Raw genomic sequence first — 24,982 nt, forward strand, 5'->3', positions numbered from 1 at the left:
TTTCTTTTCCTTTTTTCTAAAGGGTTGTTTATTTTAGGAAGTTTCGTGGCTGGCTTTTTCCTACGGATACGACTACCCCATACATAATTCTTTCTTTTCTTTCGTTTTGGCTTTGTCAAAGGTGGAGCATTGAATTCTACAGGTTGTTCCACATCAGCAAAGTATCCAGTGAAATCTTTGGAAACTTCTACATTCACCGGGTAAAGATCGAGGTTCTGAAAGGCTTCAGATATCTCATTCATGCTGTGTAGCATATATGCAAAATGCACAAAAATACTAAGTTAAAACTTTGGAACAAAGTTTAACAAATAAACATTGAAGTTTTATTGCACACTATTTGTACAAAATAACAGGAAAGAACACACTCGGATTTATTTATTTATTTACTGGGAAGTGCTATTACTAGACTTAGGGTTCTTAAAAATCTGCATGTTCTGCTACTGTAGCTAGCATATACAAATTTGCCCATTTCTTATCTAGCTTGTCTTCCCAAGGTGACTTATTGATTAATTCATGGGTTTCCTTTTTAATCTTCTTTTCTCGGATTTGCTCTTTACTTTTCTTAATAATCATACTCCTTTTTCTAGGAGAAAGCGGTTTCTCATATTGTGCTTTTCACACAAATATTCCTTCTTCAGGATTTGTAGGGAGTTTTGAAGATTTGTTTAGGGATGAACTTCCCTCTTCATAGACTGACCTATCTAATTTAAGATAGATATCTTGCAGCTTTTGCTTACCCATACTGTAACTAACACATAGTCAGTTTAATATAACACATAATCACATAATAGTAATCAGGAAAAAATTAAGTATCTCTAAATACTTAATTAGCTTAATTCAGTGGCTCTGATACCACCTCATTTCTGTCACGGCCCCCGACCCGGTTTGACCCGTTTCAGGAGCCGCGGGACAAAAATCCCGTGATATTTATTTATTTGAGTTTAACAGCGGAAGTTTATCATCAGGATCGTTGTAAAGCTAAAAACTTTTCCCGATTATTTTATTTCACAATTCGGGATAAAATCCCGGTAATTTACAATAATATGATTTTACTGAGAAATCTTTATTTTTAGAAAACATATTTCTATATTAATAATAAGCCACTTTCTTAAGCTTGAAATGCTCCCCAGCACTTTTCCTGAATTACAATAGATCACCTGAAACATGTTTGAAAAAGGTTTTGTCAGCGGGAAATACTGAGTGAACCATTCAGTTTACTGAAATGACTCGTTTATTATAATTTACAGTATTAAGAGTTTTTACATATGTTTCTGATATCTACCAACTACCCACAGTATTTGTCACTCGACCAGATCTGTGACTGTGGTCATATCACCATTGGCTGCCCCAATGAATGACGTATATCACTTAATTTTAGGTTCGCCCACCTAATGTGATTAAAACAGTAGTAATGTGCACAATACCCCACATACCGGCTGTAATTTGGTGATTACATAAACTTAATCACTGTAATTATAATTCTGAAAATAATTTGGAGTATTGTAAAACATTTGATAAAAAGAGAATGACTCACATTGCAGATTTAATACGGACAGAATATGGTTTAGCCTTGTTAACCTAATTTAAATAATAATGCACACAAAACCGGGTTAGTGATCAATACAGCATTTACGATAACTCACGAGATCAAATTCTCACAACGAACGACAAAGTGCAATACTTAAACATCCATTGATTTAACGACGAACGACAAAGTATAACCCTATGTGGGCGGCACTTAAACATCCATTGGATATATTGATCAGTCGGAAAATGAATCGTAATAGCGATCGAGTGATTACCCTGTTTTGCGGCAGCAATTCGATATTAGTGTGTGTTTTGGGACTGTTTCTGCTTATAACGTACTCTACACAACGAATTTCTTCGTCGAATTAACAACAGAAAACATGTCCCAATGTCTGCTATTTATACTGATTTTTGGACAGGCTTACGGACCGTATGGCATTTCCCCTTACGGTCCGTAAGGGGTGCAGTCTAATTACATAGGCTAGCTGGGTACGGGACTAGCTTGCATGACTCATCTTTAAATCGAATTTCAATCTGTACAACAAATTTTAAAGATAATTATCATTAGGGTTTAACCCCCCCTGAGTTTTAGGGGCCCTGATCCTAATTCCAATTGTTCTGAAAATTTTAGGGTTAGTGCAGAATTACTTGGGTGTCTCAATTAGGGTTTTCTTTTTGACCAATTATCATCCTAATTATGGATTTTAATGAGAGTTGTTACATCGCCCTTCCGTCGTCTTTTATAATCATGTTATGTAAAATAATGCATGTATACACGATGGACCTTATCTTTTTCACCGTTTTGGAACGCATTAGACGATTTAGTATTCCCCACTTCGCCTTTAACACACCAAACGCCCGTTCCACATCTTTTCTTGCGGCCTCGTGTTGCCTCTTGAATTTTTTTTCATTCGGGGTGTGAGGATAGGGAAAAGACTTCACAAACACGGACCAGCTAGGGTAGATCCCATCAATAAGATAATACCCGCGTTTGTATAAGTGGCCGTTCACCTGAAATGGACAATTTAGCGTCGTTCCGTTTCGTTGAGTAAGAAATAACGGAGATTGTTGGAGCACGTTGATGTCGTTTTGTGAACCCGCCGGGCCACAAAAAGCATGCCAAACCCACAAATCTTGAGACGCCACCGCCTCTAACATAACTGTCGGGTATTGATGATCGCCTCTCATATATTGTCCACGCAATTCTGTGGGGCACATTCTCGAGACGAAGTGTGTACAATCCAGACTACCCAACATACCAGGTAGGTGATGTCTCTCCTCATGAGCCTGATACAATAGCGCAACGTCGTGGCTCGTTGGTCTACGTAAGAATTCACCGGCATACATTGTTCAGACCGTCTCGCAGAGATATTCAAGGCACTCACGAGAGGTCCTTTCAGCCATATTTAAATACTAGCCGTTTTCGTCTGGTGGGTTACCGGTTGCAAGTTGTTTAATCGCAGAAGTAACCTTTTGCAACGCCGTGAAACTTTTCTTCATTCTCCCGTCCAAGCCCTCTTGAAACCACTCGTTATTCGCTTCCACGTCACTAACAATTTTTAGGAACAAAGACTTGGACATACGAAACCTCTGACGAAAAATATCGGCATTAAATTTTGGATTTTCGACAAAATAATCGGCCATGAGTGTTTCGTGGCCTCCCACACGATCTCGACGGACAATTTTTTTTTACTAGACGATGCCGTGTCTAGTAGCTCCGCTTGTTGGATGAGATTTTGGAAGAAAATTAAACTACCATCGCTTGACGATGAATCTTCATCGTCGGGAAAGTCGGGCAGGGGAGAAAAAAACGGGAACTTGGAATCCATTTTTTTTAAAGATTGGGTAAAAAAATTAGACGAGTTGAATGGGTGAGAGTTGTTTTGGGTTTGAAAAATAAAAAAGATTAAAGAGGTAGTATTTATAGGGGTTAGGAATTTTTTTTTTTAAATGTATAACGGCTATATAGCCGTTTAAACCTCGATCCCCTCATCGGTGAAATGAGAGTGCTCGTGAACGGTTCACGAACACAAATAAATTTGGCGAATGCGATGAAGGATAAAGATAGATGGCCCAGAGACTAGCACTCGAACTTGAATCCCTTATTGTGGAACGGAGGTCGATTGTATTCGTGGATGTAAATAATGAGAAATGAAAGGAAAAATGATGCATAAACAAGGTGAAAGTGGGTTTCCTAGTTTACTTGTTAGGGAAATAAAATAAATAAAAGTTTAATAATATGAAAAGTACAAATAAAATATATGAAAGTAAAAAGATCTTCAATTAAAACACAAACATACAAACATAAACGAACGAAATCAACGAATGTTCACGAACACTTTACCGAACGTTTACGAATACAATCGAACGAACGAGACCCCTGTTCATGTTCGTTCATTTAACTAATCAAACGAAATTTCTTGTTCATGTTCGTTCGTTTATTAAACGAACGAACATAAACGAACTTCCCGCTGAACGGTTCACAAACTGTTCATTGAACGTTCGGTTCGTTTACAGCCCACATTATACCCTTTAGGCATAACCTAGTTTATTTTATCAGTTAAATCAAATGTGACCACATATAGGTCACATGAGGGTAAATTAGTCATTTCCTTCCCACATCTTTCCCCCAATATATACCCTCCCAAACCCTGGTTCAAGAGTTTATCCCCAATTCAAACCAACTCTCTTTTAACCCCAAGAATTTTGACCTGGTTCACTTCATTCAAGATCGATGCTAAAACGTCTCTTAGATCATCATTGTTTCCAAACAAGTCAACCTCAGAAGCGCTAAAACAATCAAAGATTCATGCTTTCCATCATAACTGATGGGATTCAATGGTGCGAACCACTGAGAAACATTGAAATCTGGGAATTTGTCTGATAGAGATGAACATGCATTAGGTTAAATCAATTTGCCATCACAACCTGTAAAACAAGATTCTTCTGATGACGCCATGGCTTCATTCTGATTATAACTTTGGCCGTTACAGACCCTCCACTTACAATTTCTTGAAACATTCATTTGGTTTGATTCACAAAGTCGACCATCTGAAAAACAATCGTGATTGTGAAATCCAAATGCACCGCCGACGGAAACATTTCAGTTGCAGATTCTCTAGAAAAAATCGTGACTATGAACCACTGATGTTGAATCCCCAACCAGTGTAATATCAGTTCCGGCGGAATCTGATGTGGTTCCAATCGGTACAACCGAGTGGCCAGAAAATAGATGAAAACCAGATTAGATATATAGAAAGATATTGAGATTTTAATTCATTTCTTTGATAAGGTTAGGATATAATAGAAAGTTTATTTGGGTAGGAAACCTATGAAGTAATCTTGATCATCCATTTATTTAATTAAGGGCTAAGATTAAATGAGTGAAATGAAGGAAAAAAAGAGACGCGTGAGTTTGTTTAGGGGCATTCTAGTCAATTCAAGTCAATAGTTTCTCTCTCATCCAATTCCCCCCCCCATTTTTTAAACGTTAATAACTCTTTCATACGACATTATTTTTTTATAAAAATTGCACCAAAAAACGAGCTTTTTTATCTTTAAAACGAGTATACTATTGCTATATTTTCGAAATTTTTTTTTGAAAACCCAGTTGCGTAAAACGCAATAGAAAAAACCCAGTTGCGTAAAACGCAATGAAAAAAAACCCTAATAAATGACATTTTTGTAGAACGCAATGCACAAAAACACAAAGAAATGTCTTATTTGTAAAACGCAATGGCTAGAAAACAAAAAGAAATGTCATATTTCTAAAACGCAATAGCCTAAAAACACAAAAGAAAGTGTACTTTCTAAAACGCAATGGACTGAAAACACACAAAAATGTGTTTTACCTATAACGCAATGCACCAAAAACAAAAAGAAATGTCTTATTTCTAAAACGCAATGGCCAGAAAACACTTAAAATGTCTGTTTTCTAAAACGCAATGGACTGAAAACACATAAAAATGTGTTTTTACCTAAAACGCAATGCACCAAAAACACAAAGAAATGTCTTATTTATAAAACGCAATGGGCAGAAAACACTTAAAAATGTCTTATTTCTAAAACGCAATGGCCTAAAAAACAAAAGAAAGTGTTCTATCTAAAACGTAATGGACTGAAAACACCTAAAAATGTGTTTTACCTAAAATGCAATGACTAACAACACTTCAAAAATGTGTTTTTCTAAAACGCAATGGCCAGAAAACACATAAAAATGTCTTAGTTATAAAACGCAATGGCCTAAAAACACCAAAGAAAGTGTTATCTTTAAAACGCATTAAACCTGGACAATAGTTTTGTCTGTGAATTGAAACTGTCTACGAATGTAGTTTTCCAGAGGCAATTTACAGAAAATTAAAATTTCGGATGCATTTTTATTAAAGCAATTTAATCGAAAAAAAAATTCCAGCCAGGGGCTCTGCACCTTGGACCCTGCTACCAGGGGCGCTGCCCCCGGAACCCCGCCAATATCGAAAAACGCAATAACTAAATCAAAAACCCATATCGTAAAAATGAAATTAAAGAATTTCTTACATGGATCGAAGCCGATTTTCTTCAACGATTGACGAAATTTGAATGATAGAAACACTTATCAGCGATCGAATCGAACGGTTCGAGTGATTATCTTCAAAATCACGGGAAAAAAACGAGATTTTGAATGAAATTAAACTGGGTTTTCTTCAAAACGTTGATCGGGTGTTTTAAATCATTGATTGGTGACGAAAATCGCACTATAATGTAGTGATTATTGAGATAGAAAGTGAAGAAATTGTTGAAGATTGTGGGTTTTGAAAATAGTGAGTTTTGATGTTACTGGGAAGAAGAAGGAAGAAGAAAGGATAAGATTGACTAAAATACCCTTTCTCTCTATTTTAAATTTTGCCACATGTTCTAATCATATTGCTTTCTATCCTTCCTAGTAGGGATGGCAAAAAAACCCGAGCCTGACGGGTATACCCGAAACCCGACACAAATGGGACGGGTATACCCGATACCCGACGGGTATTGGGCCGGGTATGGGATTAATTTTAAAAATTTTCGCGGGTATGGGTCGGGTATGGGATTAGGTGATACCCGACCCGATTACCCGAAATCACATACCCGTTTACCCGAACTATATACCCGATCATATACCCGATTTTTTTTAATTTATACTTTTATTTCCATTAACCCTTGTTTATTAGTGATTTTTTAGTATGTTCATAATGTGAAAAAATAATTTTATTTGTAGTATATGCATTTGATAATAGTATTTATATTTTGTATGTTGTGAAGTATATGCATGTGAGTGTATAAGTATTATAAACTTATTATTAATTTATGATAAAACTTATATGTATGTAATGTACATTTTTAATTTATAATAGTTGTTGTATAAATAAAATAATATAATAATTACAATAGTAAAAAATGTATTTAGAAATCCGAACGTATATCTTTTAACAAACTAATGGGTAAACCCGATACCCGACGGGTAATTACCCGACAAATACCCGACGGGTATTGGGTCGGGTATGGGACGCGATTTTATAACCGGGTACGGGTATAGGATTACCAATACCCGACCCGAACCCGACCCATTGCCATCCCTACTTCCTAGCCAAAATAAACTTCCTATTTGATTCACACCCTCCTTGATAGTCCTTAATGAAAACACTATTGGCTATTATAGTCTTACGTAAACAACTGAAACAAAAAAGATTAACTCCCACCACTATGCCACTAACAAACTAACCTATAAACTTTTTTTTTGATAATTATATATGCTAATACAACTCGTGTTATGAATTTACATTGAGATTGTTGGTAAACGGGCAACAAGTTGCGCCGCTACACCTTTTTGAATAACAAAACTAAGTCTTTTAAATTTACGTCCATAGATCTCGGGGTCATAACATTACTATGCATAACCCTTTGAACTCGACTAAGTAGGTCCACAACCTCTAGCGCCAGTAGGGATGGCAAAAAAACCCGAGCCCGACGGGTATACCCGAAACCCGACACAAATGGGACGGGTATACCCGATACCCGACGGGTATTGGGCCGGGTATGGGATTAATTTTAAAAATTTTCGCGGGTATGGGTCGGGTATGGGATTAGGTGATACCCGACCCGATTACCCGAAATCACATACCCGTTTACCCGAACTATATACCCGATCATATACCCGATTTTTTTTAATTTATACTTTTATTTCCATTAACCCTTGTTTATTAGTGATTTTTTAGTATGTTCATAATGTGAAAAAATAATTTTATTTGTAGTATATGCATTTGATAATAGTATTTATATTTTGTATGTTGTGAAGTACATGCATGTGAGTGTATAAGTATTATAAACTTATTATTAATTTATGATAAAACTTATATGTATGTAATGTACATTTTTAATTTATAATAGTTGTTGTATAAATAAAATAATATAATAATTACAATAGTAAAAAATGTATTTAGAAATCCGAACGTATATCTTTTAACAAACTAATGGGTAAACCCGATACCCGTGGGTATACCCGATACCCGACGGGTATTGGGTCGGGTATGGGACGCGATTTTATAACCGGGTACGGGTATGGGATTACCAATACCCGACCCGAACCCGAACCCGACCCATTGCCATCCCTAAGCGCCAGAAAACCAAAAGTATCAAAAGAAAATGGGATAAACACGTGCTGGTTGTCAAGGCCCGCTTTCTCGTGTTTGGCCACTTTACCCGAAGCAGCCTGACCCACCGTGAAAGCACTACCCCCTAAGCCCACAAGCGGGGAAACCCCTGTTAGATCCACACATGCATGTTTTCCTCCTACCCATCCAAAGACCAGAATATCGCCTGGTCGAAGGTAGATCTCCCTTCCCACAGGTCAGTTAAGAAATTAACGGGTGCCCCTTTCTTAGTAGAAATACCAGCGCGCCTGAATATGTCAAAAATGATATCCCTAACCAAATCATGTCGGTATTTGAACCCCGGGAGCTCTATACAATGAACTGCATGCTCCCTAAAAAAATCCAAACACGCCTTATGACAAACCGGGCATACCTCATCAACTGGGAATAAAGGAATCATGAGGCGATACTTAAGGATAGTACGGTACTCTACCGACGACATATGCTTACCTAACCCATCTATAGGTATACCAAAAAGAAAATCTTGTGTATGTGGTGCTCGTTAGGGATGAGCAAAATGGACCCGGTACCGGTACCGAATTTACCGAACCGGGTACCTTTTCGGTACCGATTCGGTACCGACTTTTGACATTTTCGGTACTGGTTCGGTATCGGTCCGGTACGGTACCGGTTCGGTACCGGTATTTACCGGTTTTTACCCTTAAATACCGGTACCGAACCGTACCGTACCGGGTATATTCGGTACCGGTACCGGTACCCACTTTTGAGGATTTTCGGTACCGGTACTTTCGGTTCCGGTACCGGACGGTACCGAGCTCATCCCTAGTGCTCGTAGACACTAAAACCGACATATCCTATAAACATGGATGAAATATTAAAAGTAATTCAACACTAAAAACTTGCATGGAAAAAATTGGACTACGTGTGTTCACTGATAAATGGCACACATCAGAATCCAAATGCACCGCCTACGGGTAATCGTAAGTCGTCACCATGGTGTATTGGTGTTCGCCTCCCCTTTTTATGCTTTGTTCGTAAGTAGTTAGGGTGACTTAGTAATTTTAGGTTTTATGCCGCCGTACACGATTTTATATTTTACTCATGTGCTTGACGTTGTGGGAGATTTTGATGTGTTTTGTGAGGTTGGTGTATGATTTTGAAAGTCGGTTTAAGATTGCAACCATTGGATTATCAACATAAACGAAATCGGAATTCAAATTAATGGATTGCACACAAATATCTAATTAAATATAGAAGATGATAACCAGTGGGTGGTTGAACAGTTGGTGAACGACAAATGTGTGTTGGAGATGAACTGATGAACTAGGGTTTAGGTAGGTATTAACTGGGGGTTACTGTGAATGGTGGAGAAATTTAACTGAAAAAATAAACTAGATTAGACCTAAAGAGCATAAGGTGTAGCATTTTAAAACGTTAAGTTGAAAACTCGTCTATTTTAAAGACAAAGAAAACCGTCTAAAATTTAGTATATAGATAAAAGACAAACTTTGTAATTCACTTTTTTTTATCAACAAACAATAGTTTTACTTTTAAAGTTTAGAAAAGAATTAAACAATGCAATTTGTGCAAATTTAAACGTGAACCCTTGTATTAAAATAAAATAAAATTTGGCAAACTAAACGATTCCACCTAAAAACAATTGTATACTGTAGGTTTCTAAAACAAATTTCTGGATATACAAGAAATGAGGCACTGACGAAAGTTATTTTATTAATTGTTTTGGATTGGATATGACGAGATTTTTTCTTTAAAAGATAAGTATATTCGATATCATAAGGGGACTAGGGGTGGAATTACTAGTGATGGATTCTATCACTCCCACTCTCCAATCAAATCATGACATGTCATCAACCATATTTCTATCACTAGTGATAGAAATGTAGGAGGGGTGGAATCACTAGTGATGAAATTCTATCACTCCCATTTTTTTTAATTTTCATTTTAAAATTAGAAAATAAAAATAAAACACTAAATTATAAATTTCATTAAACTTTAAAAAAAAATTACATAACCAAATAAAAAAAAACAACTAAACCGATGGCATCTCCCAACCCCACTTTGCGCAAATCGCGCGCTTTTGTTCGATGACAATTGACTTGAACGGTTCGTCGAGATGGGCGTGGTTTTCACACAAGATTTTTAAATCATTTTGTCTTTCGATCGTTTTCAAGTGTTCCTTGTACGCCTGCTCCCGTTCAACTTTTAGGGTCATCATTGTTTCTTTTCTTTGTTCGGCCTTCTTGAATTGGGTCATTTTCTCCTCTTCGATTCTAAAGATCGACTCCGCCACCGCCTCCTTCCCTTTGCTTGACGAATCACCACCTCGTCTGCGTCGTGGCCTTGTGGGTGTATCTTCCTCAACGGGCTCGTCAAGGGGTTGATCGGGTTCGTCTAGAGGCTCGTCGTTTAAGTTCATTTGGGGCAAGTTATCCGACGCGGAAGTCGTGTAGTTCCCCGAATCGGATGTCTTTGATCTTTTCGAACCGCCTCGATTTTTTGGAGCCGTAGGACCACGCGTGTCAACCAACTCAACGGGGACCCACTTCGGGTGATGTCTCGCAACTTCCCATGCCGCCACGTGTGGAAAAGTTCTCTTATGGTACGTTGTGCAATACATTTCGGTGGCTTGTTGCATGATCGTCGTCTCGCTCGCTCCACTTTGTGGGTTTCGGCTCTACAAAAAAAATAAAATGTTATAAAACTGTTTTTTTTATAAATTGTTTTTTTATAAACTGTTTTTTTTTTAAAACTGTTTTTTTTATAAACTGTTTTTCTATAAACTGTTTTTTATAAAAAAAACTGTTTTTTTTTATAAAAAACTGTTTTTTTAATAAACTGTTTTTATAAACTGTTTTTTATATAAAACTGTTTTTTTTTATAAAAAACTGTTTTTTTTAATAAACTGTTTTTATAAACTGTTTTTTATATAAAACTGTTTTTTTTATAAAAAACTGTTTTTTTTATAAACTGTTTTTAATATAAACAGTTTTTTTTAAATAAAACTGTTTTTTTTTTTAACTTTTTTGTTAATAAAAAAACATACCTTTTGAATGAAACAAGCGTTGAACTGGCTAATTTTCCGGTTCAAATCCGTCCACTTCGACGTCATTTTGTCCATGTTTCGGACCCTTGCACCGGGAAGTTTCATAAAATGATTAATAACCCGTCTCCAAAACGCATCCCTTCGTTGCTCGTTCCCGTGTTTCCTACTCTCCGAGATGTGCAAATACGCCTTCGTCAACGAGACCTCCTCCTCGCTCGTCCAAGGTTGTCGGCCGATTGGAACGATTTCTTGAACCTCAACATTTTGTTCTTCTTCCTCTTCCTCCGCTTCTTCTTCCTCTTCCTCTTCCTCGTCCTCGTCAAGACTTGGTTGTGGTTCACGTGGTCCATTCCACGCTTTTGCAAAATGATGAATGAGGGTGTTGTCTTCTAGTAGAGGGTCGAGTGTGTGGGGTTGGGTTTGATACGTTTGCGATTGAAATTGGTGAGGTTGAAACGGTGGAACGAACGGTTGGTTATGGTACGTTTGCGATTGAAAGGGTGGATATTGTTGGGTTTGAAAGGGTGGATATTGTTGGGTTTGAAAGGGTGGGACTTGGTCGGGTTCGTCTTGCAACCTAAATCGAGCGGGCTCACCAAGATTCGCTCGAACCTTGGGCCTTATTTTCTTCGTACCCGAACCGCCACCTCTTTTTTTCGATCCACCACCTCTCTTGCTTGAACCTTCCATATTTCTTGTGAAAATGAGTGTGAAAATAGTTGAGAGTTTTTTGAATTTTTTGTATTGAGTGTGAGAATTGTTGAGAGGTTTTTGAGTTTGTTTATTGATATATGTGGGATTTATATAAAAAGTTTAATCAATTAAACGGTCAAAAAAAAATTACAACGGTCAAAAAACGTTCGAATTTCAAATGTTCAACGCGTTATGTGCACCACGCGTTGATTATATCACGCGTTAATAAAGGAGCGGCGGCGGTGTGCAAATTGTTTTCAACGCGTGGAACTTCTCCATCACGTACCCGCCCCGAGTCCCCTAATTATGAAATCATATATACAAATTTTTAAGGGGTGATCACAAATATAATTTCTTAATGTCTTATACTAAAAAATCAAAACATGACTTTCGTTTGCCTATAGGTTTTTATATTAGCTATTTATGAAAATAGCCATTGACTCACACCAATTACGAAAATAGCCAGCTGAAGCGTCCGTATACAGATAGGGATGGCAAAAAAACCCGAGCCCGACGGGTATACCCGAAACCCGACACAAATGGGACGGGTATACCCGATACCCGACGGGTATTGGGCCGGGTATGGGATTAATTTTAAAAATTTTCGCGGGTATGGGTCGGGTATGGGATTAGGTGATACCCGACCCGATTACCCGAAATCACATACCCGTTTACCCGAACTATATACCCGATCATATACCCGATTTTTTTTAATTTATACTTTTATTTCCATTAACCCTTGTTTATTAGTGATTTTTTAGTATGTTCATAATGTGAAAAAATAATTTTATTTGTAGTATATGCATTTGATAATAGTATTTATATTTTGTATGTTGTGAAGTACATGCATGTGAGTGTATAAGTATTATAAACTTATTATTAATTTATGATAAAACTTATATGTATGTAATGTACATTTTTAATTTATAATAGTTGTTGTATAAATAAAATAATATAATAATTACAATAGTAAAAAATGTATTTAGAAATCCGAACGTATATCTTTTAACAAACTAATGGGTAAACCCGATACCCGTGGGTATACCCGATACCCGACGGGTATTGGGTCGGGTATGGGACGCGATTTTATAACCGGGTACGGGTATGGGATTACCAATACCCGACCCGAACCCGAACCCGACCCATTGCCATCCCTAAGCGCCAGAAAACCAAAAGTATCAAAAGAAAATGGGATAAACACGTGCTGGTTGTCAAGGCCCGCTTTCTCGTGTTTGGCCACTTTACCCGAAGCAGCCTGACCCACCGTGAAAGCACTATCCCCTAAGCCCACAAGCGGGGAAACCCCTGTTAGATCCACACATGCATGTTTTCCTCCTACCCATCCAAAGACCAGAATATCGCCTGGTCGAAGGTAGATCTCCCTTCCCACAGGTCAGTTAAGAAATTAACGGGTGCCCCTTTCTTAGTAGAAATACCAGCGCGCCTGAATATGTCAAAAATGATATCCCTAACCAAATCATGTCGGTATTTGAACCCCGGGAGCTCTATACAATGAACTGCATGCTCCCTAAAAAAATCCAAACACGCCTTATGACAAACCGGGCATACCTCATCAACTGGGAATAAAGGAATCATGAGGCGATACTTAAGGATAGTACGGTACTCTACCGACGACATATGCTTACCTAACCCATCTATAGGTATACCAAAAAGAAAATCTTGTGTATGTGGTGCTCGTTAGGGATGAGCAAAATGGACCCGGTACCGGTACCGAATTTACCGAACCGGGTACCTTTTCGGTACCGATTCGGTACCGACTTTTGACATTTTCGGTACTGGTTCGGTATCGGTCCGGTACGGTACCGGTTCGGTACCGGTATTTACCGGTTTTTACCCTTAAATACCGGTACCGAACCGTACCGTACCGGGTATATTCGGTACCGGTACCGGTACCCACTTTTGAGGATTTTCGGTACCGGTACTTTCGGTTCCGGTACCGGACGGTACCGAGCTCATCCCTAGTGCTCGTAGACACTAAAACCGACATATCCTATAAACATGGATGAAATATTAAAAGTAATTCAACACTAAAAACTTGCATGGAAAAAATTGGACTACGTGTGTTCACTGATAAATGGCACACATCAGAATCCAAATGCACCGCCTACGGGTAATCGTAAGTCGTCACCATGGTGTATTGGTGTTCGCCTCCCCTTTTTATGCTTTGTTCGTAAGTAGTTAGGGTGACTTAGTAATTTTAGGTTTTATGCCGCCGTACACGATTTTATATTTTACTCATGTGCTTGACGTTGTGGGAGATTTTGATGTGTTTTGTGAGGTTGGTGTATGATTTTGAAAGTCGGTTTAAGATTGCAACCATTGGATTATCAACATAAACGAAATCGGAATTCAAATTAATGGATTGCACACAAATATCTAATTAAATATAGAAGATGATAACCAGTGGGTGGTTGAACAGTTGGTGAACGACAAATGTGTGTTGGAGATGAACTGATGAACTAGGGTTTAGGTAGGTATTAACTGGGGGTTACTGTGAATGGTGGAGAAATTTAACTGAAAAAATAAACTAGATTAGACCTAAAGAGCATAAGGTGTAGCATTTTAAAACGTTAAGTTGAAAACTCGTCTATTTTAAAGACAAAGAAAACCGTCTAAAATTTAGTATATAGATAAAAGACAAACTTTGTAATTCACTTTTTTTTATCAACAAACAATAGTTTTACTTTTAAAGTTTAGAAAAGAATTAAACAATGCAATTTGTGCAAATTTAAACGTGAACCCTTGTATTAAAATAAAATAAAATTTGGCAAACTAAACGATTCCACCTAAAAACAATTGTATACTGTAGGTTTCTAAAACAAATTTCTGGATATACAAGAAATGAGGCACTGACGAAAGTTATTTTATTAATTGTTTTGGATTGGATATGACGAGATTTTTTCTTTAAAAGATAAGTATATTCGATATCATAAGGGGACTAGGGGTGGAATTACTAGTGATGGATTCTATCACTCCCACTCTCCAATCAAATCATGACATGTCATCAACCATATTTCTATCACTAGTGATAGAAATGTAGGAGGGGTGGAATCACTAGTGATGAAATTCTATCACTCCCATTTTTTTTAATTTTCATTTTAAAATTAGAAAATAAAAATAAAACACTAAATTATAAATTTCATTAAACTTTAAAAAAAAATTACATAACCAAATAAAAAAAAACAACTAAACCGATGGCATCTCCCAACCCCACTTTGCGCAAATCGCGCGCTTTTGTTCGATGACAATTGACTTGAACGGTTCGTCGAGATGGGCGTGGTTTTCACACAAGATTTTTAAATCATTTTGTCTTTCGATCGTTTTCAAGTGTTCCTTGTACGCCTGCTCCCGTTCAACTTTTAGGGTCATCATTGTTTCTTTTCTTTGTTCGGCCTTCTTGAATTGGGTCATTTTCTCCTCTTCGATTCTAAAGATCGACTCCGCCACCGCCTCCTTCCCTTTGCTTGACGAATCACCACCTCGTCTGCGTCGTGGCCTTGTGGGTGTATCTTCCTCAACGGGCTCGTCAAGGGGTTGATCGGGTTCGTCTAGAGGCTCGTCGTTTAAGTTCATTTGGGGCAAGTTATCCGACGCGGAAGTCGTGTAGTTCCCCGAATCGGATGTCTTTGATCTTTTCGAACCGCCTCGATTTTTTGGAGCCGTAGGACCACGCGTGTCAACCAACTCAACGGGGACCCACTTCGGGTGATGTCTCGCAACTTCCCATGCCGCCACGTGTGGAAAAGTTCTCTTATGGTACGTTGTGCAATACATTTCGGTGGCTTGTTGCATGATCGTCGTCTCGCTCGCTCCACTTTGTGGGTTTCGGCTCTACAAAAAAAATAAAATGTTATAAAACTGTTTTTTTTATAAATTGTTTTTTTATAAACTGTTTTTTTTTAAAAACTGTTTTTTTTATAAACTGTTTTTCTATAAACTGTTTTTTATAAAAAAAAACTGTTTTTTTTTATAAAAAACTGTTTTTTTTAATAAACTGTTTTTATAAACTGTTTTTTATATAAAACTGTTTTTTTTTATAAAAAACTGTTTTTTTTTATAAAAAACTGTTTTTTTTAATAAACTGTTTTTATAAACTGTTTTTTATATAAAACTGTTTTTTTTATAAAAAACTGTTTTTTTTATAAACTGTTTTTAATATAAACAGTTTTTTTTAAATAAAACTGTTTTTTTTTTAACTTTTTTGTTAATAAAAAAACATACCTTTTGAATGAAACAAGCGTTGAACTGGCTAATTTTCCGGTTCAAATCCGTCCACTTCGACGTCATTTTGTCCATGTTTCGGACCCTTGCACCGGGAAGTTTCATAAAATGATTAATAACCCGTCTCCAAAACGCATCCCTTCGTTGCTCGTTCCCGTGTTTCCTACTCTCCGAGATGTGCAAATACGCCTTCGTCAACGAGACCTCCTCCTCGCTCGTCCAAGGTTGTCGGCCGATTGGAACGATTTCTTGAACCTCAACATTTTGTTCTTCTTCCTCTTCCTCCGCTTCTTCTTCCTCTTCCTCTTCCTCGTCCTCGTCAAGACTTGGTTGTGGTTCACGTGGTCCATTCCACGCTTTTGCAAAATGATGAATGAGGGTGTTGTCTTCTAGTAGAGGGTCGAGTGTGTGGGGTTGGGTTTGATACGTTTGCGATTGAAATTGGTGAGGTTGAAACGGTGGAACGAACGGTTGGTTATGGTACGTTTGCGATTGAAAGGGTGGATATTGTTGGGTTTGAAAGGGTGGATATTGTTGGGTTTGAAAGGGTGGGACTTGGTCGGGTTCGTCTTGCAACCTAAATCGAGCGGGCTCACCAAGATTCGCTCGAACCTTGGGCCTTATTTTCTTCATACCCGAACCGCCACCTCTTTTTTTTCGATCCACCACCTCTCTTGCTTGAACCTTCCATATTTCTTGTGAAAATGAGTGTGAAAATAGTTGAGAGTTTTTTGAATTTTTTGTATTGAGTGTGAGAATTGTTGAGAGGTTTTTGAGTTTGTTTATTGATATATGTGGGATTTATATAAAAAGTTTAATCAATTAAACGGTCAAAAAAAAATTACAACGGTCAAAAAACGTTCGAATTTCAAATGTTCAACGCGTTATGTGCACCACGCGTTGATTATATCACGCGTTAATAAAGGAGCGGCGGCGGTGTGCAAATTGTTTTCAACGCGTGGAACTTCTCCATCACGTACCCGCCCCGAGTCCCCTAATTATGAAATCATATATACAAATTTTTAAGGGGTGATCACAAATATAATTTCTTAATGTCTTATACTAAAAAATCAAAACATGACTTTCGTTTGCCTATAGGTTTTTATATTAGCTATTTATGAAAATAGCCATTAACTCACACCAATTACGAAAATAGCCAGCTGAAGCGTCCGTATACAGACTCCTCAAGTATTTGATGCGTCTTTTTTGAGAATGTCACTGAAACCCAATAGAAAATAGACAAGTGGCATTTTAATAATTGAGGGTTGCAGCCGTTGTCTGCAAAAAGATAATTAAAAAGGAAAAGTAGGTGGAACAGTAGTTTCAAGATTAAATTTGCACTATTGAAGGGTCTTTCGGTTAAACACTATTAGACAACATATGTGAAGGGTCACTGGCTACAGGCTCCGGCAACATCAGTGTTCGTATTCCCAGCAGCAGTTCTAGATCAAAAAACTCATCATATTCGACTCTATGTGAAGGGTCACTGGCTACAGGTAGGGGTGAGCAAAAGGAAAAACCCGACCCTACTCGACCATTACCCGACCCGACCCGAGAACCGATCAACCATAAAATACAGAACCGATTCACTACCCTAAATATAGGGTCGGTTCCGGTCCATAGGTCCAAGTCGGGTTTCACCATGAAAAGAACTGAGAACCGACCCGACCCGACCCGATTTTACATGAAAAATTGGAACCGATCTAAATACCTAGGTACTTGGGTTCGGGTCGGGTATATTTTCGGTTCGGTTCTCGGTTATTTTCGGTCCGGACCTAAACTTGCTCACCCCTAGCTACAGGCTCCGACAACAACGTTGTCTACAAAAAGCAGACAGACGCGGTTTCAAGATTAAATTTGCACTTGCCGAAAAAAATGACGGAAACCTGCAACTCGCCGGAAAAAATGGCGGAAACCTGCAACTCGCCGGAAAAAATGGCGGAACCATGCAACTCACCGTAAAACATCGCCGGAAACTATCCCGACGCATCCCATGCATGATGCCTCGCTCCAAGGACGCATTCCGTGGCCACGTGTCCATTTTTTATTGGGTTTTGATCCAAAGACGCATCACATCTTTCAGACGCATCCCATCTTCATATCAGACGCATCCCATCTTCATCTCAGACGCATCCAGTGCATTTGGATCCGTGATGCCTCGTTCCAAAGACGTATGAGTTGGCCATTTTGGTAAGTCAATCATTTTCCTGGCCATTTTCGTAATTTTCTCTTTTTATATTCACTTCTCCGGTAAAAGGATATATTTATGACTGCCTCATAGATAATGATATAGTAAATAAACTAGTTTAAAAACCTGTGTGTTACATGGGTAGACCAATATAAAAATATATTACTTAATGGTGTCAAAATATTTTTTTAATGAAATAAACGTTCAAGTACTAATGTAAGTATTAGATTACAATGAATTAAAATAAATTAATAAATACCACAAACATCTCCTGAGTTACAAAATCCGCTAGCTCCGAAAGTGTCATCATGGTTCCATGAGCCAACACATGCCAAATGATTTGAAATAATGTACAACCACTATTAGCTAGATATATAGCATGCTAATTGTGCACAAAAACTTGTAATTAATATATAGCTTACAGTCGGAGAAACTAAAGACCACATCGATTGGATTGTCGCAACCATATGTGACGTGTCTTGGAAAGCCATTGTAGCCGATTCGGATCCACCTACACACAAACAAATTTCAGCTACATTTGGGTTAAATCACAAGCTTGACTTTACATAGTCAAAGGAATTTTGACCACTTGTTAATTGAATTACCTTGGCTCCTTCAATGAGGGGTATCATGAAAACAAATGCATGTAAATAATCTTTTATTACATAAAAATCCTTCTTTCAAAGTCTCCCCATGCCTAACATTTTAGTCTACATAAATATATTAATATAGTGGATCGAAATCATCATATCATTGTGCAGTGGCGGACCTAGGAATTTTTCCATGAGGGTGCGGAACATTTTTAAAAATTTTAGGCCCCTAGGTATATAAGTAAAAAAATCGGTTTGTATTGGGTCAGGTCATATAAAACTAATTTCTATAGTCATCAAAAACATGTCAAACCTTGTTACAAACATAATTAAAACGTCGACGCCCTACGAATTTTTTATTTTTTTGAAATCTATCCAAAATATCATCTAAAACTAATTTCTTAAGCAATTCTTTCTCTATATAACATAAGTTTATCGCTCCATAACATAATGTTTCAATTTTAGTTTTCAATTATCCAAGCCCTAGAAATCATAACGTAAGTTGTAATCACCCTAAAAATATATAAACAACATAATCACCCTAAAAATCATCTAAACCCGGTTAGATTTGGTGTCAAACGACGGTGGTATGGTGGCTGATTACGGTGGTCGCCGGTTGCTGGACTGTTATCGCTGGGTGATGTTGTTCGTTGGCAGTGCAGGGACGCAAGAGAGAGAGAGAGAGAGAGAGAGAGAGAGAGAGAGAGAGAGAGAGAGCGGGAGAGAATTTCTAAAGGTTTTGGGCTTTAATTATTTTATTATAGTTTGAAATATTGTTGGGTTTGGTTAATGAGCTAAGACTTAGTGGGCTAGCTAGTTAGGAATTATAAGTGGGTAAATGTATAGGTATTTTGGTTTAGTTAGTTAGGTATTAAAAGTTAAATAATTTAGGTTGTATTTTTTAAAAAATAAGAGTTTACTAAAAAAATTTAAAATATAAATTGATAACACTTTTTACCTAAGGGGTGCGGACGAAAAATTTCAAGGGTGCGGTCGAAAAATTCCAAGGGGTGCGGACGAAAAATTCCAAGGGGTGCAGACGGGATTTTCGACGGAATTTAGCACTAAATTTTTTCCCCCCGGGGGTGCGCCCGCCCACCTTGGGTTGGGCTTAGGTCCGCCCTTGTCATCGTGTCGCCCAAATAAAGGGTTTTCTACTACAAATTCTAACACATATGTGTGTTTGGCAAAACTAGCTGGTGGCTGGAAGCTGGTAGCTGGAAGCTAGAAGCTGGTAGCTGTAGTTGTAGCTTTTTAGATATATCTGGGGTATGTTTGGCAAAAGTAGCTGGTGGCTGGTAGCTGGAAGCTGGTGGCTGAAAGCTGGTAGCTGTAGCTGGTAGCTAGTAGCTTTTTAGATATATTTGGTGTTTGGTAGAGTAGCTGGAGCTTTTAATAAAATGCATAAAATTACCAAAATGGACATAACTAAAAGTTTAGAAAGTTGGTGCATTAAAAAGTTTCTTATTTTGAGAGGTTAAAATAGTCATTTTTCCCTAAAAGCTTGTAGCTCCTTCTAAACGCTACTAGTAGTAGCGTTCAACCAAAAGCTTCAAGCTCCTAACCTAAAAGCTTAAAGCTCCTTCAACCAAACAAGACTTTTTATTAAGTAGGAGCTTTTTCTTAAAAGCTTAAAGCTAGAAGCTCCTAAAAGCTTCATGCCAAACATACCCCTGGTGTTTGGCAGAGTAGCTGGAGATTTTAATAAAATGTATAAAATGACCAAAATGGACATAACTAAATATTTAAAAAGTTTATTATCGTTAGAGGTTAAAATAGTTATTTTTTCCCTAAAAGCTTGTAGCTCCTTCTAAACGCTACTAGTAGGAGCGTTCAACCAAAAGCTTCAAGCTCCTAACCTAAAAGTTTCAAGCTCCTTCAACCAAACAAGGCTTTTTATTAAGTATGAACTTTTTCATAAAAGCTTAAAGCTTGAAGCTCCTAAAAGCTTCATGCCAAACATATCCATAGCATTTGACTTTCTTTACGTCATCTTCTCTCATGTTTGAATTTATAAGCATCCCTTAAACGTCCAACCTTCGACCAGACCCTGTGATTGTCCGAACAATACCTTGACTTTACAGAACCCACTGGATCCTAAAACCCTATGTCCCTAACCCTAATCATATCCATGAATCAGCGCAAGAAAGTTAATATTCGTAATCGTATATCTATCTATCTATCTGGCAACTGTCTTGAACCGCCTGATAATCATCTGAATTCGGGTCGGCTGAGAATCGCCTAGATGAGAATTAGGGTTGTGAGTGATACGACCGAAAGAAAAGGGGTTTAAGAGTGAGGTCAAAGAAACAAAAGGTTTGAGCGTCAAAACCAAAGGAAAATGGTGTAAAGGGAGGACACGTGACGAAAGATTGTTTTGATTTATTATAGAGTTATTATATATTATCTAGTTACTTGTGCATCACCTAAAAGCCTCTTTTCGAGTGTCCTATTGATCAATCACCTTATCACAACTTCCCTCCAGTTATGTGAGTGTTATGCTAAGATATACATTTTTTCACAATCATATAACCACTATGCCTAGATATACATTTTTACACAATTATATAACCACTGGTTTTATGTATAAACGATATGTATGGACCACTACATATGGTGTTACGTATAGACGATCTATCTGGAAACGAATAAGTAATTAAGAAACAATTTATATGATTTTCTCATATATAATAAATTAAAATGGTTCCATCACTTGAACTTGAACTTGGCTATTGTCTTTGTTCATGACAAAACTTATTCCCTTTCTTTCATTTATTGTTTTCAGAATCTTTGATGTTTGTTTTCTACCTTATGTATTTTGCTAAGTTTTACTCCAAGTGTATTGATTTCATACCTTTGTTTCCTCAAACCGATGGGGATTGTTTTTGTGGCTTACGGAAAATTAGTTAGAAGATAATTTTCGTTGATTTTGAAAGTGTGTTGACGTGTGTGCGGGTGTATATAATTTTTAGATATATTTTAAGCTCTTTTTAATCGGAATCAAGTTTTAAATTTATAAAACACGATATAATACTATCACTCTACACACGTTAGGGTAAGTGCACCAATCGCGGACGTAGTATAGTGATGGCAAGATACCGAGGTCGTCCAAGAATATAAGAGTTTTTAGTATCGGCTTATCGTTAACGTCTAATCTAACCAAATTTTGATAAAAAGTTTTGAAAGTTATAAAAAGATAAACTAAAAAAATAAAAATAAAAATAAAATATAAGGAAAAACAAATAGACAAGAAGAAATCACTTGGTTCCAACTCCCCTTTTATGTATCCTTTAATGATTTCCGCACTTTGGACATTTTAAGAGATTATTTTTAAGTTATAGTAGTAGGCCCCCTTCCAGGCAGCGTTACTCTCTACCTATTGGTCTGAGTCAGCAGGAATACAGTCCCACAAGGTCGGATTATTGAAAGATAATTAAATAAGTTATTAATGCGAAAAGTGGTGGCCCCCCTTCCAGGCAGCGTTACCCTCAACCTATTGGTCCGAGTCAACAAGGATACAGTCCCGCAAGGTTGGTTTAAAGTTTTAATAGTAGTTTATAGATAAAGGATTCAAGCGGTTCTTACTTCTCCCGAGGCAGATTGTACCGCCCACTCGTGAAGTCTTACTAAGCTTGAACCAGGTTCTCGCAGTATCTATACACTGAACAAGACATAGAATAACTCAACCACCCTTCTAACCCCCTTCCAGGCAGTTAACGTGCTTTATATAGACCGTAAAGACAAGAATGAGTGAATCAACAAAACATGAAGAATGGTTAAGTAAATTCGCCTCCAATATAAAAAACTAGTTATTAAAGTCATTAATACATATATCCAAATAAAAAGGAGCCAAAGTTTTGAAATAAAAAAGTCATACATAAAAGATTTGTTTCACCAAGTGATGTAAGAGTTTAGCCAAGCATGGCCTTTGTTTGACAAGAACTCTTACGATTGATCCTGGATCCCGAGACTACTACACACTCTAAAAAATGGAAGATAGATGATGGTGGTGGGAGTTGGTGTTGTAGTGGTGGTGGAGTGGTGACAAGTGTGAGAGAAGTGGTTTGCCAAGGGATGGATTGGAATGAAACCAAGCACCCTTATTATAGCTCAAGTCAGACAATAAACACGGCACTGTGCCCTTCTGGCACGGCCCCGTGGCCTTCATTCTCTCTCCTCTTCATTAACTGCAGTATCAGACCTTATACTAAACGACCCCGTGTGTCAAGGGCACGGCCCGTGGCCATTGTACGTGCTGTATTATCTTAGATTATGTGAATCTTAGAGTTGACCATGCCCCGTGTTGCCTTAGCACGGCCCCGTGTTGGTGTGTCTGGTTTGTCATTTGCTGTTGTCGTTTCTTCTGCAGAGAATCTTGACTGGGCACGGCCCGTGCCAGAGCTTCTGTTTTTGTTATTTTGTTGGTTTGGATGTGGATGGGGGTTTGGCGAGTCATGTCAATCCTCCTTCTTTGTATTTATGTTGGTTTCTGCTGTTAATTTGCTTCTTTTGTGCGTTTAAGCTCTTTTAACCCTGTAAATTAAAAAGGAACAAAGAAACATGCTTTTTCTAACATTAGTACCGAAAAAGGGTTGATTTTACGCCGTATTTGATATAATTTATATGTTGTATTTTACGCACATCATGTTTGTATATATATGTGTATGAAATTTAATTTAACCGCTAATTTCATTTCCTCAGGTTTAAATGAGTCTCTCACCAAAGAGGCTTTGCTTCTTAGGCGGACGGTGTGGGCTAGCGCACCCATCCAACTAAACCCTTTAAAGCCCTCAACACCGACACATGGGCGCCAAAGAGGTGCTCCGCCAAGTCATTAACGGGTGTGAGAAAGAGAAAGAGGTGGCCCCAATACACCAATCACATTTCTTTTAAGTTTTTTAATACCTATTTTAACCGCCCCAAACTAGTTAAAAAGTAATTTTATGTGGCAGGATGTTATGTTAACGAACACCATCCAACAATGTCATTGGGCTAGAACCCAAGTGTCATGTGTGTGTGATATATAATTAATAAATTATAATATTACATTTATATTCAATAAAATTATAATTTATAATGAGTCAAATATATATCTAAGATGCAGATCGGTTGAGTGGTGTGGGTTAACATCCATCTCCACGTCAACATGATAAAGCTCTCAACACCATTCCAAGCTAGCCAAAGGGAGGCGTCGTCGTCGTCATCATCATCATCATCATCATCATCATCATCATCATCATCATCATCATCATCATCATCACCTCAACCAAGTTCTTGGCGAGCGCTAACCCATTTATGTGTGGGGACCACCCTTGATTCAACCAATCCCTTTCTTTTCTTTTTTTAACATCTAATTAAATTACATCGGGTTAGTTAATGGATGTGCTAGGCAAAGCCCCACTACCTATGTGACAGTGACGTAACGCTTTAACCAACACTACTTAGCCAAACCACACACCACATAGTCTTAATATGAACAATATATCAGTATTCAAAGTAATTTGTTTAAAATAGAATTTGAAAGGATGAAAGTTTGGTATTGATTATTCCTTTTTGGGGGGAGGGCACAACATTTAACCAAAGTGAAAATCCAAACTTGGGCTGTTACAATTATTAGAACGTGGGTATGGTGGGGCGAGGGTTTGGGGTATGGGTTGACACGTGGACTTCGAGGGGCACCATTGGTCAGTTGTATGTTGGGTCGGTATGGTGGGGCGTCGCTAGCCCGCGTGGGTTTGGCTTGGCCAAACGGTTGTTTTTTAAATTTAAATCCTAGCCACCTATAGCCTAGCCAACCCGGCCAATGAGAGCCGACCACGGAAGACCGCTAGGCCCGCCCAACGCCCGGGCTGAAACCCCCGCCTAAGGGGCCACGCCGAAACCCAAGCCCACCCGGGGTGGTGACTTGAGCGTTTGTACCCAATCCACGCTCCAACCCCCGCCCCGTGCCCCATAGTCTTGACAAGTAAAAACAGATCTCTCTTTAAAGGTCATTTTTGTAATTTTAGAGAACACAATTCATAACTCGCATAGAGCTAACATGCACCACTAA

The 24,982-nt window shown here is 37.9% G+C and overlaps 2 protein-coding genes across 2 annotated transcripts; both read right to left on the reverse strand.

The window, feature by feature from the left end:
• Positions 1-10,203: 10,203 nt before the first annotated feature.
• LOC110934071 lies at positions 10,204-11,907 on the reverse strand. Its single transcript, XM_035989506.1, has 3 exons — positions 11,814-11,907; positions 11,218-11,504; positions 10,204-10,848 (listed from the first exon to the last, which is right to left on the reverse strand). Exons 1-3 carry the CDS (start codon positions 11,905-11,907, stop codon positions 10,204-10,206), a joined length of 1,026 nt encoding a protein of 341 aa, XP_035845399.1.
• Positions 11,908-15,117: 3,210 nt separating this feature from the next.
• LOC110934070 lies at positions 15,118-18,119 on the reverse strand. The gene is made up of 4 exons (XM_022177262.2): positions 18,039-18,119; positions 17,942-17,972; positions 16,153-16,439; positions 15,118-15,762 (listed from the first exon to the last, which is right to left on the reverse strand). Exons 1-4 carry the CDS (start codon positions 18,117-18,119, stop codon positions 15,118-15,120), a joined length of 1,044 nt encoding a protein of 347 aa, XP_022032954.2.
• Positions 18,120-24,982: the final 6,863 nt, after the last annotated feature.

This window comes from Helianthus annuus, chromosome 4, assembly GCF_002127325.2.
Source record: "Helianthus annuus cultivar XRQ/B chromosome 4, HanXRQr2.0-SUNRISE, whole genome shotgun sequence".
Lineage (NCBI taxonomy): Eukaryota > Viridiplantae > Streptophyta > Magnoliopsida > Asterales > Asteraceae > Helianthus > Helianthus annuus.

Bases quoted from the DNA above. Each gene is read 5' to 3' on its own strand.
- LOC110934071 (XM_035989506.1), bottom strand. From the start codon at position 11,907: ATGGAAGGTTCAAGCAAGAGAGGTGGTGGATCGAAAAAAAGAGGTGGC. The intron at 11,505-11,813 runs GTGAGCCCGCTC...AGGAAGAAGAAG, and splicing joins CAAGGTTCGAGCGAATCTTG to CGGAGGAAGAGGAAGAAGAA. The intron at 10,849-11,217 runs GTATGTTTTTTT...TTTTTTTTGTAG, and splicing joins ACGCTTGTTTCATTCAAAAG to AGCCGAAACCCACAAAGTGG.
- LOC110934070 (XM_022177262.2), bottom strand. From the start codon at position 18,119: ATGTTTTACGGTGAGTTGCATGGTTCCGCCATTTTTTCCGGCGAGTTG. The intron at 16,440-17,941 runs GTGAGCAAGTTT...AGGAAGAAGAAG, and splicing joins GTCGGAGCCTGTAGCTAGGG to CGGAGGAAGAGGAAGAAGAA. The intron at 15,763-16,152 runs GTATGTTTTTTT...TTTTTTTTGTAG, and splicing joins ACGCTTGTTTCATTCAAAAG to AGCCGAAACCCACAAAGTGG.